The following is a 17,959-nucleotide window of genomic DNA, read 5'->3' on the forward strand; positions in this document are numbered from 1 at the left end:
CGTCATTGGAACAAGGGGGAATCCCTCCTGAAGCAAGTAATGCATCTAATTGAGCCTTAAGACCCTCATACTCTATGTCGATTCATCATCATAGAAACTACTTAGGCCTTCAAACTCAGAATGATATTCACGAAAGGTCTGTTGTGGCATGCCATAGGCATACTCATATCTACTCGGCCCACCAATCAAGCTAGCCACACTCTCTCAGTTTGTTCTTGGGTAAGTGGCATACATCGATTTCTTCATGTTAAGTTTGTCGTAAATCCTCCAAAACTTGAAGATATCGATTTTAAATTGAATGGTATTATTATTAGAATATAAATTTAGAAAATAAGTAACTATTAGTTTAAATTAGAGGCTTACATAGGTCAATTCAGCTCGCGGCTCAACCCACACGTCTGGATCTTCGAGATTTTTCTTCTTTCTTATGTGTGTTGCCTTGAATGCCTCAGTCTGAGTTACCAATCTTCCTAGTTCCTTTTCCTACATATTGAACTAATTAAGTTATAATCAAGAGTAATTAAATATTAATACCTAAAATATATAAAAACTTACAGAAAAATGATACATACCAATTTCCTCCTCATACTTCCTTGACTTGGAGCCCCACTTGTGTGTAGAGAACCACCCTTAGTAGATGGTCTAGCCTTCTTACCGATCTCACTCATTTTCTTAAATCTTGGATCCTTCGCCCTTAACAATATTTGGTTTTTCATAATTCAAACATTGACATTTATTACAAGGACACTTAAGCACACCATTACGTTGAAAAAGTTCTAGTGTCTTTGCATACTCCACAAAATCAGTGACGCCTTCTACAAATTCAGGTCTTAGCCCCATTCGACCAAAATTGGTCATTTTATATATCCAACTACGGTTCATCTACATAAAGATCACAAAAAATTGAATTTGTTAAACACTAATTTATGTAATAATTTACTGAAAATCAAATTGTAACAATCCTAGTAGGGACTGCTTAACGAGGCCTTGTGCAAATGAATAAATGTATCTTTGGTGACTACAAAAGCATACTTCTCTCAATAGTTTGTCCCAAATAATGTCCACTTCCCTAAATAAATCAAAATATAATACATCATTAAAAAAATAGTAGTAAGGTGGCACTATTACAGATGGGTCAAGGACCTTTCTGGGCACAATGATTTCTTAACCTTTCTCTCTTTATTACTGCACATGAATGGTTTATATCTATAGACTATAGTATATATATAACTTTCCTCTTCTCATTACTACAACCAATAAAATAATAGGTAGATCCATATGTCATCTTAATTACTCATAAACAACGAACAAGTCATATTAATTGTCAATTATCAGCAAAAACATCTAATCCACACATTTTTCAGTTTAAAAACAACTAAAATACATACAACGACATAAACCAAAATGATATTAGTTCTAAGTTTGCATCAGAATTTACAACATGATTATTTTAGATTGAGATATAAGATATAATAATCTCAAAATACAATACAAATCTTCATAACAAATTTTATTTCTTTATTCTTAGATATTACTACCCATGTATCTTCAGGCCTTAGCCCCGCTCGACCAAAATTATTCCTATTATACATCAAACTACGATCCATCTACACACAAAATTTGAATTTTACAAACAAGAAATTAAGTCATCTTCCCAGTTAGTAGTATTAAGGGGATTCTTGCATTTGAGGCAGCAGCTTCAGCTAGCATGATGATGATGATGATGCAGCCAATAGGCACTATTAAGGGTCAAGGACCTTTCTCGGTACAATGGTTTCTTAACTTGTCTCTCCTCATTATTGCACGATGGTTTATATCTATAGACTATAGTGTGTGCGTGTATATATATATATATATATATATATATATATATATATATATATGTATAACTTTTCTCTCCTCAGTTAAAAAACAACCAAAATACATATAGAGACATGAACCAAAATGATATTAGTTCTAAATTTAAATAAGAATTCAACACATGATTATTAGGAGTTATTTAGAGTGAGATATAAGGTATAATAATCTCAAAATATAATAGAAAATCTTCATAACCGATTTTATTTCTTTATTCTTAGATATTACTACCCATGTATCTTCTTCTAAATTATATGATACAAAACTTGCTAGCATTCATGTTAATCATCATGAGGAGACAAAACAGGACATTAAGATAGAACAAGAGTAAAACCCAAAGTTAATTATATGTTCATGAAGTGAAAAGAGAATCACAAATTCTACTAATGCTTGCAGTAAATTGAAAGAGAGAGTCTGCATTGATGGATGCTTGCAATAAATAAACAATATAGTTACAACTTGGTTTAAAGATTGAAAGATTCACCTTTATTTGCAGAAAAAGAAATCGACACCGAGAATTTGAATCGATGACGAAAGCTTTGGCTTCAAATCGAGTGAGTTTCGAAGGTGAAAACTAAAACTTCAAATTGATGAGAGGCTTGACGACAATCGGAGGCTACACATCTGTAAAGCTATGGGGAAGAGACAAGTTAGGGCTTTTTTCAGCTTTTAGGTGAAGAGCAAGAAAGGAGATGAACTAAATTAAAAATGCCCTCTTATTTTAATTTAATAAAAATAAGAGACCTCATGAGGTCTCTTATTTTAAAATATTATTTTACAAATTTGACTAATAAAATGAGATCTCACAAGATATCTAAACCTAAATTAATATTTTTTATTTTAACAAATAGTGACTTCGTGAGGTCGCATATTTTATACAAAGACATACTATAAAATAAAAAAATTAAAATAAGTCACTTATATTATTAATTAGGAAGATTTTTTTTATAAAATTGACCTCACAAGGTCTCTCCTGTTAATTTTTTTAAAAAAAAAGTTATTGATGCAAATAGCGACCTCATGAGGTCTATTTTTAGCGACCTATTTTGAGGTCTCTTTTTTTAGGTCTCCTTTTGCAATTTTTTTAGTAGTGACATAAACAAGGTAGAGGTTAAGGTGGGACAAGAGGCTTAAATAGACATTTGTTATCTTGTATGCCGATTGAATATAAAGAAGCTAAAGCTTTAGCCGATAGAAAAAAAGGAATTCAAGTTAATGATGTTGATATTAATGTTAATCAATCGGTAGGGGCTTCTAACATGGTTCAAGGAACATTAGATCCTTCTAACTCCACTGGTCCACTAACACAACGTAAGTATAATAAGGAAAAATATCGCAAAAATTTAGCTAAGATGGTTTTTGTTTGTGGGTTGCCTTAGAGTTTTTCTTCACATCCCGATTTTATTGAATATATTCAACAAACTTATAATCCTTTTTTAAAGGTGTTTCAAGAAATACTGTTAAAGATGATTTTTTTTATATCAAGGTAAATATTGTCAATATCTTCGTTGTTTGTTTAACATATTAGATTGTAGAATGTCTATAACTTCGGACATGGGTCGTAGTGTTAATGGACATGATTATTTAACTATTACAGCACATTGGATTGATCATAACTGAAATTTGCAAAAAAGAATCTTAAGTTATAAAGAATGTGTAGAGAAAAAAACTGGTGCATAAGCTTCAAATATTTTGTGTGTTTTAGATTATTACATGCTTTTAGATAAAGTAATGTCTGTCGCATTAGATAATGCATCTAATAATACAAACGCTGCTAGTATGTTAAAAACTAGATTATGCCCAATTGATACTAATGTTTTTCATGTTAGATGTATTGCACATGTATTAAATTTAGTTGTACAAGATGATATTTCATTATTTGATTGTGGTTGTATGAAAATTGAATATGCTTTTTCATGTATTTTTTATGCTCATAGAGCTGCTAGAATTAGGGAATTTAACGAGTGTTGTGTACTATGTGATATGACACCAAGAAAAGTTCCAAGACATTAAAATAAGGTGAAATTCTTTTTACGAAATGCTTTCAGTTGCTTATGAATATAAAGGACCCATACAAATGATGTTTAATGCTCATAATGCTGACCCATTAGATAGAATTTGTGAAGAATATTGGGAAGAAACTAATGAACTATTGGAATTTTTAAGACTTTTTTATTATACTACAACCATGTTTTCTGGAATTTATTATCCTACTATTTCATCAGTATTAATAAATATTTGTGCTATTACAATTCAATTTTCTAAATACAAAAAAAATAAAAAATTTAGAGTTGCAATTGAAGGTATGATTGAAAAATCTAAAAAATATTTTTTTCCTATTCCTCAAGTTTATTTTGCTGCTACTTTACCTAACCCTCAATGCAAAGACATGTTAAAATTTTTTATGATACTTTAGAAATTTTAATGGAATAAATTTCAACTTGTGAAATGTGTAAGTCTAGCATAAAAGTAGAAGCAAAAATTTTGTATGAAAAAATATAGAACTATAGGAAATACTGAAGGAGAAATTGGTCAGACTTCTAATCCTAAGAGTAAAGATCGAATTGATAGTTTTATGCGAGATTTTCTTGGTCTTAATTCTACTAACTGTGATGATTTTGAAGAATATCTTAATCAGTCTTTAGAAACAGTTGATGACGACGATGGCAATGTAGAAATATAAGCATGGTGGAGGAGTGGAGCGTTGCATTTTCAATTCTGAGCAAAATAGTTCATGATGTTCTAGCTATTCAAGTTTCATCAGTTGCATCAGAGGTTGCTTTTAGTGGGTGAAGGTTTCAACTTGGCGATCATAGACATTCTTTGGCTGAAGAAAGTTTGGAAACATCAGTTTTATTTAGAGATTGGATCAATACCGAGAGGAGGAATTATAATTTGCCAAAGTTAACTTCCAAACAAGAAGCTTGGATTAATGCGGTAATTGGATCTAGTGACGATGAATTAGAGGCACAAGAGCTTCTAGCAAGTTTGCCAACACCGGAGGATGTTACTGTCGATATGATACGACAATTAGAATTAAATTTTCATGGAGAATACAAATATTAGATTACATCCGATAACTAATTGAAACATGTAGCAACCCAGAAATTTTTTGAGCTAAGACTTGAACCATCCTTCGTTGTGAGTAAGATTTTACCGAGGAATTAAAATTTCTTAAGTATTAAGTCCACTAGATGTAGCACCTTGAGTTCGAAAGAGAATTAAATTGGAAATAGCAAAATCTGAAATTTTGCAAGTTATGCTTAAGTTATGAGTTTTGGGTCAGTTTCAAACGATAATAACTCATAGCTCAGGATGAGTTAGGTATTCTAATAGATACCGTAGGAAAGATCTTTGAATTATCTATCCAACGCCGCTGAGTTTGCTAAGTTTCAAGGTCGGATGAGTGAGATATGACCTTTTGAAGAGAGGGGTATTTTGGTCTTTTCCTTACCTAATCAAATTTAATTTGTTTTTAGTAATATTTTAAAGGTCTAATCCTATTAGGTTCAGTTTTATAATCCTAAAATTTAGCCTAGGGTTTTAGTTGAGAGTTCAAGAAGAGAAAAAAAGAGAAAAAAAGAGAATAAAGGAGGTGATCAAAGCGTTCGTCGAGAGTCTTGCGTTTTGTTGCGGATTTTCACCATGGGTTTAATCCCTAAGAGGTATGTAAGCTTCCATAGTGTTGGGTTTGTTCACCCACACGCCAAACATGTTATTTTCAGCGCAAATTTCATTTTTGAAGTTGAAAGATTTAAGTTCTTGATAGGTGTTGTTGAAGTTCATTCTAAATCTTGTTGTGTTGGGGTTTGGATGATTTCTTGATATCAAAGTAAGTGTTTTAAGGGATATATTGAGTAGATCTGAGTGTACTTATGTTAAGTAATCAACTCTAAGTGATTGGGGAAGAAACCATTCGATTCTAGGCGAAATAGAGTGAGAAAACGAGTAAAGAAACTTGTTGAATTTTCTGGGTTGGGGCCTGGCGCGATGCACCTGCCAGAGCGCCCCAAACCCACCTCTAAATTTTAGGGGCTGGCTCCCCACGCCACCCATAGTGCCAGGGTCGCCTGCCCCATTCAGTTTGTCATTGGTTGCCCCGTTTGAGTTCGTTTAAAGTGCACTTTCACTCTTTTTCGATTCTAACTACTCTAAGCTACTTCTAAACACCTAAAATCATTCCTAACATGATCGTAACCTTTAATTCATAAATTAAATTCAAGGTAGAGTTGAGAGTCAAGTTTGAGAGTTGTTTCAAACCTTTTTGATAAGGTCCCTTAGAGTCTTTTTGAAGAGTCTTCTACAATTACTAGTAATTTGTTTCAAGACTCGAGCAAGTGAGTATGAGGATGAAGAGAATGTATTCATGAATCTACTTTGTCATCATGAGATCCTTCATATAATGAACCAAAACTCTTGAATTCATTATTCACATTCAAGAGAGAGTTAAGAGTAAAGTTCAAGTAAGCCTTTGAGTTCAATTGTGAATCCTTTGAGATCAACTATCGATTTGAACTAAGTTCTGAGAAAGTAAGTAAGAGAATGAGAAGAGTCGTATACATGAGTCCATGTTGTAATGTAGATCATCGAGTCGAGTTGTTTCATGCCTATAATTCCGCATGAACTTCGTAAGTTGAGCATCTTTCAGAGAAATGGTATCTTCAAGTTTTAAACCTTTAAGTGTTGAGTTCCTAATGCCCTTTTGAGAAGTATCTCTTGAGTTAAGAAGTTCATGCTTATAATTCTGCATGAACCCTTTGAGTTGAGCATTCTTTAAATGAGTAGTATCATTGAAGTTCTTAAGTTCCAAGTATTGAGTTCTATCTATGGTTATTGAAAACTTTGCATTGAGTCATTCATGTCCCTAATTCGACATGAACCATATTTTAAGGAGTCTTTTACAAATGTTTTAAGACTTAAGCTTTGAAGTTAAGTAAAAAGTAAGAGTAAAAGTCTTTTATAAACATTTTAACTTCGTTATAAGACTGAAAGTTTCAAGTTAAGCAAAGAGTAAAGAGTTGAGTCCATTTCTCAAAAAGTTATAAGGGAACTAAGTATTCTCAAAGAGTTTATAAATGTTTTCACATTTAAGCAAGAAAAGGGAACATCGATTCCAGGAGAGCTTTAAAGCTAAGTTTTGAGTAATTATGAGCTAAGTATATTTTGAGAGTAGTATTGAGCACCGATATGGGAATGCGAGTTTATATTAACTCAAGTCTTCATAAACCATGTAGCCATCATGTGTAGTAAATGATCATACTTTTTAGATGACTCCTTAAGATGCTTTTAACATAGACCAGTGGATCCACTAAGTTAAGCGTTCTATATGACGACAAAGTATAGGATAGTTCTGACAGCGTGGGCAAGACGTTGTATCACCACTTAGGCTCATAGTGGTAGTTGTCGGTTAGAGAATCTCCCACATAAACTATATTACTTTATTATATAAGTAAAGTTGAGTTTGTTATTGCATTTTCTTTAACGAACTAAGTTGCTTTTACTGTTTTATAAAGCTTTCCATATATTGCATGTGTATTGTTGCTTTATATTGAGTTGAGTACCCAGAGTCGAATATCATATCTTTGAGTTGAGTATCTAATCTCTGAGTTGAGTATCTTATCCTTGAGTACTTCGGAATTGAGTAAGTTGAGTAGTTTTGAGTATCCTTGAGTATTCCTTGAGTTGAGTAAGTTTGAAAAGAGATAAGTATGTTTCCATTTTTATCAAGTTCAAGCTTATGTTATGCTTTAGAATTCCTCTTACATGTTCGTACATTCCACGTACTGAGCCATTTGACTTGCATCTTCTCATGATGCGGACACAGATATTCAGGATCATCAACAGGAGATTCGTTGACACATCCGGGAGTTCGAGTTAGCTATGGTGTGCCTCCTCGTTTCCGGAGGATTTCATTACTTTTCAGTTTAGTCAGGATGTCGTGGGTCTTGTCCCGACTTCCATCTTTATCAGTTAGAGGCTTCATAGATAGTCAATATAGTTGAGAAGTCTATATAATTTATTTTATTAAATGTTTTAAAGACTTAAGTTGCCTATTTTATGGCGAGTTGAATATCTTATTTTTATTCAGAGTTTTTCATTTGAGTTAAAGCTTTGTATTTCAGTTTCATGAATTTTATTTAGTTTTTTAGCTTTGTATGCTTGAATCAGTTTTTCGCTTGTAGTCAGCCAGGATGAGGGTTCGCTTGGGGACCAGCAATGGTTCTCGATGTCGGCTACGTCCAGGGTGTAGGCTCGGGTTGTGACAAAACAGAACTTTTCCTAGAAGGTGGTTGCGTAGGTTAGTTACTTCTCGAATATTTGTAACAAATATTAGATTTACATATGAGAACTTATTGAAACAGAACCCTTCCTAGAAGGTGGTTGCGTAGATTAGTTACTCCACTAATATTTGTAAATTGTAACTTCTAAGTTCTAAGTTGCAATTAGATTTTAATTGAATAAATTTAAAGGCTTTATTCAAGTCTTTTTTATACAACTATTGTCTTGCATTTTAATTTTAATATATACATACATATTTACATATATACTAAACTTACTTTAAAATACTTAATTTAAATTGAAATTTGAAATTTGAAATTTCAAGTTTAAATTACTTTATAATATTTAAAATACAAATTTGAACTTTAAAATTTGAAATTTGAAAGTTGAAAATTGAAATTTCAAAACTTAAGCATTTTTTATTAGCTAAAAATGTTATTGAAAATCAAATAAATTAAAAATGTTATTCAATAACATATAATTTCAATATAAAAAAATAAATATAAAAAAATAAAAAATACATGTCCCGTCAAACACTGTCCCATCCCATATATATAGTGGGACGGGATGGGACGTATTTTTGTCCCGCCAATCCCGGTCCAGTCCGAATCCCGGCCAAGGGCATCCCCCTCCCGTCCCGTCCCGTCCCATAGTCCCCGTCCCTTTGCCAGCCCTACCTTGAATCATGTTTTCGAACTCTCTTAATTGTTGAATCATTAGCTCACTTGGGATTGAAATAAGGCATCATGCGGAAATAATAATAATATATTAAAAAATACAATATTATTATAGTTTGGTGAATTAGCCTATATATGAAAAAGTAATATAAAAAAAAATATTAAAACTATTCCAAGAATAATCTCCTTCTAAATAAACTTTCTAAACGACTATATTGAGGATGTTATGTATTTTTATAGGAAAAAAACTATCTTCAATTTATATTTATAGAAGTCCAAACTTTTTTTTTTACAAAAAAATCTCAATCAAATATAAAAGAGATCTTTTTCAACCAAAAAATATTTTTCACCAAAAAGAATAATTCTAATTCTAAATTAAAAAAAACAAATTCTAATAAAATATGCTAATAGTGACATTATAATAAATATTCACATTTTTAAAATTTATCTCCACTTCAATTTTTTTGTATGATTTTAATATGATATGATTCTTTTAAAAAATAAAGATTTTTTAAAATCTTATTTATATCTTAAAATAATACTCTCTCTAGACCACTTTACTTGGCACATGATCAGTTTTAGTTTACAAATTACACGTGTTCTTTAAAGAAACTATGCATGTTGACAATTGTGCCCTTATTTATTAGTTTTAATTATCTAAAATATTAATATCTCTTTAATAATTTTTCTAATCTCTCTTCATTAAATAAAAAGAAAGTTAATTTGAACTTTCATAATATCAAAGTTAGTGCGTATGTCTCGCCACTCAGATAATTCTATGCTTATTAAATCAATATATATTCATTACTTTCCAGAATAATTAATATGTATTAGGGGCAAAAAAATGGATAAAATATACTACCTCCGTCCACTTTTAATTGTTATAGTTTCCTTTTTAGAGTCAAACGATAAGTACTTTGACTAATATTTTAGGATGTATTTTTTCATCATATTGATATGCAAAAAATTGCAATTTACAGTACTTTTCGTATAGTTTTTGAATATCAAAATTTTTTGTTTAAAATATCGAATTAATGTAATCTAATTTCACTTTGAAAATTAGTCAAATTGACTTTCGAAAAGCGCAACATGACAATTAAAAGTGGACAGATGAAGTACTCTATTATACTTTTTCCGTCCATCTTTACTTGCCAATGTTTGATATGGTACACTCCTTAATCAGTAAATACTCCCTCCGTTCACTTTTACTTGTCACTTATTCCTAAAATAGATTTTCATTTTTTTACTTGTCACTTATGACATATAAAAAAAAGATAACAATATTTTCCCTGTTTTACTTCAACATAAAATACTTATTTTTCAAATCATTTTCAAGACATCATTTAATAGATTATAGTTTTGGTAAAATACTTATATCAATAATTATTTTCTTAATAGGTCGGTGTGTCAAATCAAAGTGTGACAAGTGAAAGTGAAGGAGGAAGTAATAATAAATAGAAGATATATTTTACTATATTACCTCTATTAATTATAAGTCATCTAATGTTGAAAACTTAATCAACATTTAATAGCAAGGTAAATTAGATATAAAATGATAATTATCTCTTGATTTTTCATACTCAACAAGTAAAGTTGGACAATTATTTTTAGTATATTGCATAAGTAAATTAACGAGAGTATCTAAATTTTCTAAAATAACAACTATTTTGAACGTACCATCTATTTTAAGTAAGGATGACAAGTAAAATGACCCCGAAGGAATAAAAAATTGGTAGAATACAAGTACACAACTCATCTCCTTCGGTGTGCTCTATATCAAAACAAGAATCCATGCAAACACAAACACAAATTCACCAACTTTCTTCAGAAAATATTCGCCACATATCAAATTATTAACTTATTAGCTAGGTGTCAACAAACTTTATAGTAAAATTAATGCATGTCCATGCAAAAAAACTCAAAGACAAATGTCTCACCACAACATTTTACGTGTCATATCCAAATCACCCCTTCTTCTCCTACAAATACCAAACCCCAAAATCCCAAATTTCTTCACACAACACCAACAACAATCACCACTACTAAAAATTATGGAAATAATAAAAATAAGCCTATGTTTATTTCTTCTTTTTAATTGTTGTTTCTCTCAAATAGAGCAACAACAAAGTTTCTTATGGCAAAAGCTTCAATACCAGCAGCAACACCGGCGCGGCCGAGCTAAAACTGATTGTCGGATCTCGAGCCTTAATGCTCGAGAACCGACTTATAAGTTTAACTCGGAGGCTGGGACCACCGAGTTCTGGGATAGGAACTCGGAGGAATTTGAATGCGCCGGAGTTGCTGCTGTGAGAAATAATATTCAACCTAACGGGTTGTTATTGCCTCATTACAATAATGCACCTCAACTCCTCTACATTGTCCAAGGTTTGCCTTCTTTTCTGCTCTATTCGAATTCACAATCTTAAAGTTGAGCGTCTCATTTTATGTGTCACTGAACATACGTTCCATTAATTATTATTTTTTTTTGGATGAAATGTAGGAAGTGGAATTTTGGGGACAGTGATACCAGGATGTGCTGAAACATTTGAATCACCACAAAGAGAGAAAAGCATGAGAGGAGAACAAGGCAGATCAGAGGGAGGAAGTCAATACCGAAAAGGCGGTGATCGCCATCAGAAAGTCAGGCAATTCCGACAAGGCGATGTACTTGCATTGCCCGCCGGAATCACACTTTGGTTTTATAACAATGGACAAGAACGTCTTGTTACTGTCGCCTTGCTTGATGTTAGCAACCCTGTTAACCAACTCGATCTCCAATTCAGGGTAAGAAATAAGAATACTTGTAATTTTGTTACTACAGTACGCGTTTATTTCATAAAAAATATTTATAAAGTCAGATCATTTGTCTGACCTTTTTGAAGTTTGTGATATTAAATATGTCAAGTCGCTAGCTAATTTAGAGTTACTAGCTAGCGACATGATAGATTTAAACATATCGTCGCTTATTGGCAAAATAATTGGGCCGGGTTAAGTTTGAACTATCTTACACAAAAATTTTACTACTAGGAGATATAACTCCTCAACGCATATATACAGAGATCTAGACGAGAAGAACCAGAGGAAGGAAGAATAAACACACATGTATAGTGCGCACTTATAATGTTATGTTAAAATATTAAATTTGTACTTGTTATAGCAAAATTTGTATAATTTTTTTTTAAGTTAATCTGTGGCATTAACAATATAGTTTTAATATTTTTACAGCATTTCTTCCTAGCGGGAAATCCAAATCCCAAAGGACTAAGTGGAAGTAGGTATGAAGAAGAAATCCGAAGTCGAAAAGAACATGAACAAGGTGAACAACCACAACAACAACAATCGGGCAACCTATTCGATGGATTCGATCTAGATATCCTTGCTGAGGTTTTCAATGTGGATCGCAATTTGGCCAAGAACTTACAGGGCCGAGAAGATCAAAGGGGACAAATTATTCGGGCCGAGAACTTTGAAGTTCTCAGCCCGGAATTCGAAGAAGAAGAGCAATCACACAGGCCCGGAAAAGGATCACAGCCCAATGGGCTTGAAGAAACTATTTGTGCTATGAGGTTAAGAGAGAACTTGGGCAGCCCGTCCCGTGCTGATGTGTACAATCCACGTGGAGGACGCGTCAGCACCCTCAATAGCCATAAGCTTCCAATCCTCAATTGGCTACAACTCAGTGCTGAGAAAGGAGTCATGTACCAGGCAAGTCATTTATTGAGAATATTTTTCGTTTCTATATTCGGTATCTATATTGAAGTCAAATTAATTCAAGTGTGAAACACTTGCTATCAATGATTTTTCCATATCCAAGACTTGAAATTGAAATTTCTAGTTAAGGAGAGTAACATTATTCGCTGCACCACATTATTTGATGGTGTTTATTCAGAGTTGATTTGGCTCATTTAAGATATACATTTCTAGTCAAAATTAGTGGAACATGTATGTAGTTCACTAACAATACATGACCTTTAACTTTGGGTCTGTATAAGTAGACACTCAAACTTGTATAAAATTGAACAAAAAGACACATTCGTCCTATATGGCACCCTACATGGAAATTTTATGTCCTACGTGGCGTTCTACGTGTATTATGTCATGTAAGACACGTGTGTTTACTTGTTCAATTTTATACAAGTTTAAGTGTCCACTTGTGCACATTCAAAGTTGGAGGGCAAAGTTATCCGTTGAAGCCAAATAAAATGTCATGTTTATGTATTATGCCTTTTAATTCAGACTCTTATTAAAACTCAATATATGCCATTTGAGTTTTACAGAATGCAGTAATGGCACCATACTGGAACCTGAACGCCCACAGCATCATCTACATCATCCGAGGGACGGGACGGATTCAGGTAGTCGGGGACACTGGTAACTCTGTCTTCGACGATGAGGTCAGGGAGGGACAAATGATAGTCGTGCCACAAAATTTCGCGATAATGAAAAAGGCAGGTGACCAAGGACTCGAGTACATCGCGTTCAAGACCAACGATCAAGCGATGACAAGCCCGTTAGCAGGGCGTTTATCGGCTATCCGGGCCATGCCAGAGGAAGTGTTGATGAACTCTTATCAAATTTCCAGGCAAGAAGCTAGGAGCTTGAAGTATAATAGGGAAGAAACTTGTGTTTTTGCTGGAAGAAAGTCAACGGGATATTCAACTAGCAGGGCAATGGAGTATGCGTTGACTGCTGTTGAGGCTTTTTTAAAAGTCTAATTAATTAAGTTTGTGTTTTGAATAATAATATTAATAGTAGTCAAGAACGTAAAGTTTATGTGAGTAAATGAGTTTTTGATGAAGTTATTATGAGAATAAATGAGTTAGAGTGGTGACTCTTTAAATGAGCTATTGTTTGTTTTGAGTTAATCTGAAGTCAGAGACGAAGCTAGGATTTCAACTTATGAGTTTTATTTGAGCAAAATTTATTGAGTTCGATCGAATCTGCATGCAAACTCATGCAAATTATTAGCTTTGTCCCTGTTTGAAGTATATTTATTTCATTTAGCTAGGAGCATTTTAATGATGCATTTGCTTGAAATTACTTTCGTAGCTAATTTCATTTATTATAGTGTCTTAAGAACAAAGAAAATTGGGGACCATTTGAATTGATGGCCAAGTTAGGTAATAATGCAAATTCTTCATGGGGAAGTAAGGTATATTATTAGTGTTTGATCTATAGACACATAAAAGACTTCTTATATAATTGATGGACAATAATTATGAAGCATCTTTTCTCTTAACAAGGAAAAATGAAATGCAATTCATTCAAATAAGACCAATTAACATAGGTCATAGACAAAGAGGATGAAAGAACACGTTTATGAAAGCTAGTTTGTTAGCTTTGTATTGGCTCTCATCTTACTTAACGAGGTCCTTGATTAAATAGTATCGACTAAAACTGTTTGCGCATACATAGACCATATATCTTTAGCGAAGTTGCTCCTTTCTAACCTCTTCTATAATATAATATCTATTTCATCAAAGAAGAACGGAACAGATATACAGACATTAGATCTAGAGAAAGCATGTGATCACATATCTCAAAACCTTCACGGAAAAAGAGCCAAGAAAATAGAGTTTAGATGAGCAACTCATCATGAGCTAAGGGCCACACTAGACCAGACTTGCACATATTGTACTATTCTCATCTTTACAAGTAGGAATTAAATTGTCACATGCATCTTGTACACAAATTTAATTACTAAGATGTGGACACATAACAAATTATCAATCATCTCGATTTTTTTAATATTCAAGACTCAAACACGATATCTTTAATATATACAACCAGCTTCAATGTGCACCTTAGCGAAAGAGGCATTTTGTTGGGGGGCAAAAAGTGCCCAACTCATTGACACTGCCACCAAAGAAATCCACTACAACCTCCTAATCAATTTACACTTTTTCTTTCTCTTTTTCTTAATATTTTTTTTAATTTTCTAAATAAATTAAAGCACAAACTTAAGACTAAAGATTTCTCCAGCCATGAACTTCAAAGACAAAATCGAAAGTTAGATATACCTAAACATACTTCTTTTTTTTAAAAAAGGACATCTTTTGCTTTCTCTACATGGTGTGTTTTCGTACGATGGAAAATATTTTTCATGAAAAATAAGTTCTTGAAAACAAATTAATTTTTTACTTATTTTCTAGTATATTCGGTAAATAAGTAAAAAAAAAACTTTATCATAAAATTTTTATATGTAATCTAACAAAATACTATAAGGTCCCCCCCCCCCCCCCCCCCCGAAGGTGGCAATGATAAGGGTTAGGGGGCGATGATACAATAAACATTTATAGAGCTTATTTTTCCTACTTCTATTAAGGCAGACATATTCCTCATTTTTAAGGAACTTATATTTTTTTCAAAGAAAATATTTTTCAAAAATTTCATCCTACCAAAACATACCCAATATTTAGGTTTCCAGTCTATAGTGTTTGATTCCTTTCTTAGAAAAAACACCAAAAAGATGACAAAAGAAATCATGTGAAGAAAAGAATGAGACATGAGCAAAAGTTTCAAGGAACCATCCAGCCTACCATTTTATGTCATACATTTACACACACACACACACAATCACTCCAAAATAAAATCCAAATCTTCAACTTCTCTTCCTCTCAAAAATCAATCCATCTTCTTCTCAAACCATTTAATTTCCACTCAAAATCTTAAATTGAATGTCAAATTTCAACTTAGGAAAAAAGCTTATTCTACCAACTAAAAAAACATGGAAAAGCTTCACCAACAAATTACAATCAAGATTACACAAACTCAACCTTTCAAAAGCTTACAAAAGTTCCAAAAACCTTTGTATTAGAGCTTACAACTACATTTCCCCTATTATTACTCGAAAATTCTACTCGTTGATCCATCGTTCTTCATCACCACCACGTACTCATCGTAAATTTTACCATAATTACTACCAATACCAACAATGTCATAAAAATACTTCACCTATATATGTGGACCAACTTTTCCCCGAACCTATACTGAAACAACCAGCATGTCAAAATCATAACGTTAAGATATCTGCACCTCAGACGGAAGAATTCGTTGCTTCGAGTAGTGGTGGTAATGTTAATTGTAGAAACAAATTGGATCAAGAAGAGAAAGAGGTTATTATGAAGGGTATTGAGGTAAATATTGCATTGAAAAAAGGTAAGGCAATTATTGAGAGTAGTTGTATTAGTAATTATAGAACAAGTGATAATATTAATATTATTGATGAATGGAGAACTCCTTCAATGCCACATATAAATGGAGTGGATAAAAGAGCTGAAGAATTTATATCTAAGGTTCGTGAAGATATGGAGCTTGAAAGACAACAATCAATTCTTGATTTTCAAGAAATGTTGGCTAGAGGTGTTTAAATATAATATTTTTGGTCAAAATTATTATTGGAATATTTCAAAAATTGAAGTATAAGTTTTGATTTTTTGTTCAATTCCTTACTTCCCAATTTTTAAGGGGGAAAAAAGAAATTGAATTGATTTTCTCATCTTCTTTTTTTTAAGTCACACTATATCTGGAGGATCAATAGTGTTTTCACTTATTCTTCAGCATGACTTGAAATCTGACGATGAAGGTGTTCATTCACTGAGCAAATCTTGCTTGTTAATTGATTTTCTCTTTGATTTGGTGTGATAGAGTAATTAAAGTGTGGATAAGAAATTTAGGTTGTGTGGTATTTGTTTTTTATGTTATATTTTTAATTTCAAAAATTGTATTGTAGTAAACATTGATTTTCTTTATTGGTCGTTACGAATAAATGAATATGATAAAACTTGTACTTTTCTTTTAGATCATTTAATTTCCAAGTTTTTGATATACTTACTTGAAATTAGAGTTGGTACTAATTGGTATAATTGCAGGGGAAACATCAGATCCCCTTAACCTATAGCTGGCACTAATTGGTATAATTAGGATCATGTATAAGTTTTAAGAGAGATTTGAATAAAACGCGCTAAGTTTAGGGGAGTCTTTATACATTCTGATGTGGAATGGTCATCTAGATAGTTCTTAATACATCAATAAACAAAAACAAAAAAATTTAGGATACGAGATTCAGATTGTTTCTTGTCAAGCTCCGAGCCAGAACAAGACTTGGCTAGATCCTCTAGCTCTGCTTTGGATGCAACCATATATGACCTCTAGTTCTTTGGGTAGTTGTGATCGTTTACCTGCCTGAAGAAATTTGTGGATATCTAATTCAGATATTGACTCCGAATAAAAAAGTTGCAGTGTTAGCAATGTCAGAACAAGACTCTGACTCAACTTAAGAGATTACACCGAAATTTAAATATGTTGTTGTTGGATACTTCATGACTAAGACTACCATCAGGTGCAATAGTTACATTTATCCAGTTCATTGGAACATATATGCAAACGTATTTAGTTGGGCAGCAAAAATGAATTTATATTCACTAGTCGAATTTAAAACCTTTGATTAAAAATAGAGAAAGACGTAACAATCCAACACAAAATTATTGTTATCCTTCACTTTTTGATTACTTTATTTATGTTCTGTTCCAAACCTTCAATAGGACCATTTTATTCTTTTATTCATATAGGACCATTTTATTTCTTTTTCATATAGCTACAAAAATAATTCAACTTTCGGCTCAAGATTTGAGTTTGAGCAATTAATTAGTTTGAGTTTAAAACATGACTTAACAAATTAAAGAATTGATGAAATTTATAAACTATATTCTTTCAAACGACTATAGGGACGATATGATATTTTATAATGAATTCAATATTCTGATTGGATATCAATTTCAAACTTTATTAGCTTGTGTTATTGCTCAGAATTGTTGTTAAAATAAGTAAATAATTGATGCACTTAGAGACCTCTTTTCAGGTTTGGTCTCGTTATATTGACATTTCTCATAAATAAATTTAGGCATAATACATAAACATGACCCTTAACTTGGCGTCAGTTGACAATTATGACCTCCAACTTTGAGCGTGTACAAATAGACACTTAAACTTGTATAAAATTAAACAAGTAGACACATGTCTCCTACATGACATCCTACATGACAATTTTGTATCATACGTGACGTCCTATGTGTATTATGCCATGCCAATTTGGTCTCGTTACATTGATATTTCTCATAAATTTATAATATTACGTTTATTTCTCT

General features: G+C 32.3%; 4 protein-coding genes across 4 annotated transcripts in view; 3 read left to right on the forward strand and 1 right to left on the reverse strand.

The window, feature by feature from the left end:
• Positions 1 to 17,959, forward strand: part of LOC125825643 (germin-like protein subfamily 1 member 7) — a 318,424-nt gene that overhangs the window by 187,293 nt on the left and 113,172 nt on the right. The gene's annotated exons all lie outside the window — the stretch shown is intronic.
• LOC125825656 (uncharacterized) lies at positions 248 to 668 on the reverse strand. The gene is made up of 3 exons (XM_049504983.1): positions 573 to 668; positions 364 to 483; positions 248 to 289 (listed from the first exon to the last, which is right to left on the reverse strand). Exons 1-3 carry the CDS (start codon positions 666 to 668, stop codon positions 248 to 250), a joined length of 258 nt encoding a protein of 85 aa, XP_049360940.1.
• LOC125825622 (11S globulin seed storage protein Ana o 2.0101-like) lies at positions 10,846 to 13,650 on the forward strand. The gene is made up of 4 exons (XM_049504946.1): positions 10,846 to 11,198; positions 11,314 to 11,597; positions 12,039 to 12,518; positions 13,091 to 13,650. The coding sequence occupies exons 1-4, from the start codon at positions 10,865 to 10,867 to the stop codon at positions 13,526 to 13,528; spliced, it is 1,536 nt and encodes a 511-aa protein (XP_049360903.1). The 5' UTR covers positions 10,846 to 10,864; the 3' UTR covers positions 13,529 to 13,650.
• LOC125825642 (uncharacterized) lies at positions 15,445 to 16,183 on the forward strand. Its single transcript, XM_049504967.1, has one exon. The coding sequence runs from the start codon at positions 15,491 to 15,493 to the stop codon at positions 16,181 to 16,183; it is 693 nt and encodes a 230-aa protein (XP_049360924.1). The 5' UTR covers positions 15,445 to 15,490.

Source organism: Solanum verrucosum, unplaced genomic scaffold (assembly GCF_900185275.1).
Source record: "Solanum verrucosum unplaced genomic scaffold, falcon-dt-bn FXZP01000298.1, whole genome shotgun sequence".
Taxonomy (NCBI): domain Eukaryota; kingdom Viridiplantae; phylum Streptophyta; class Magnoliopsida; order Solanales; family Solanaceae; genus Solanum; species Solanum verrucosum.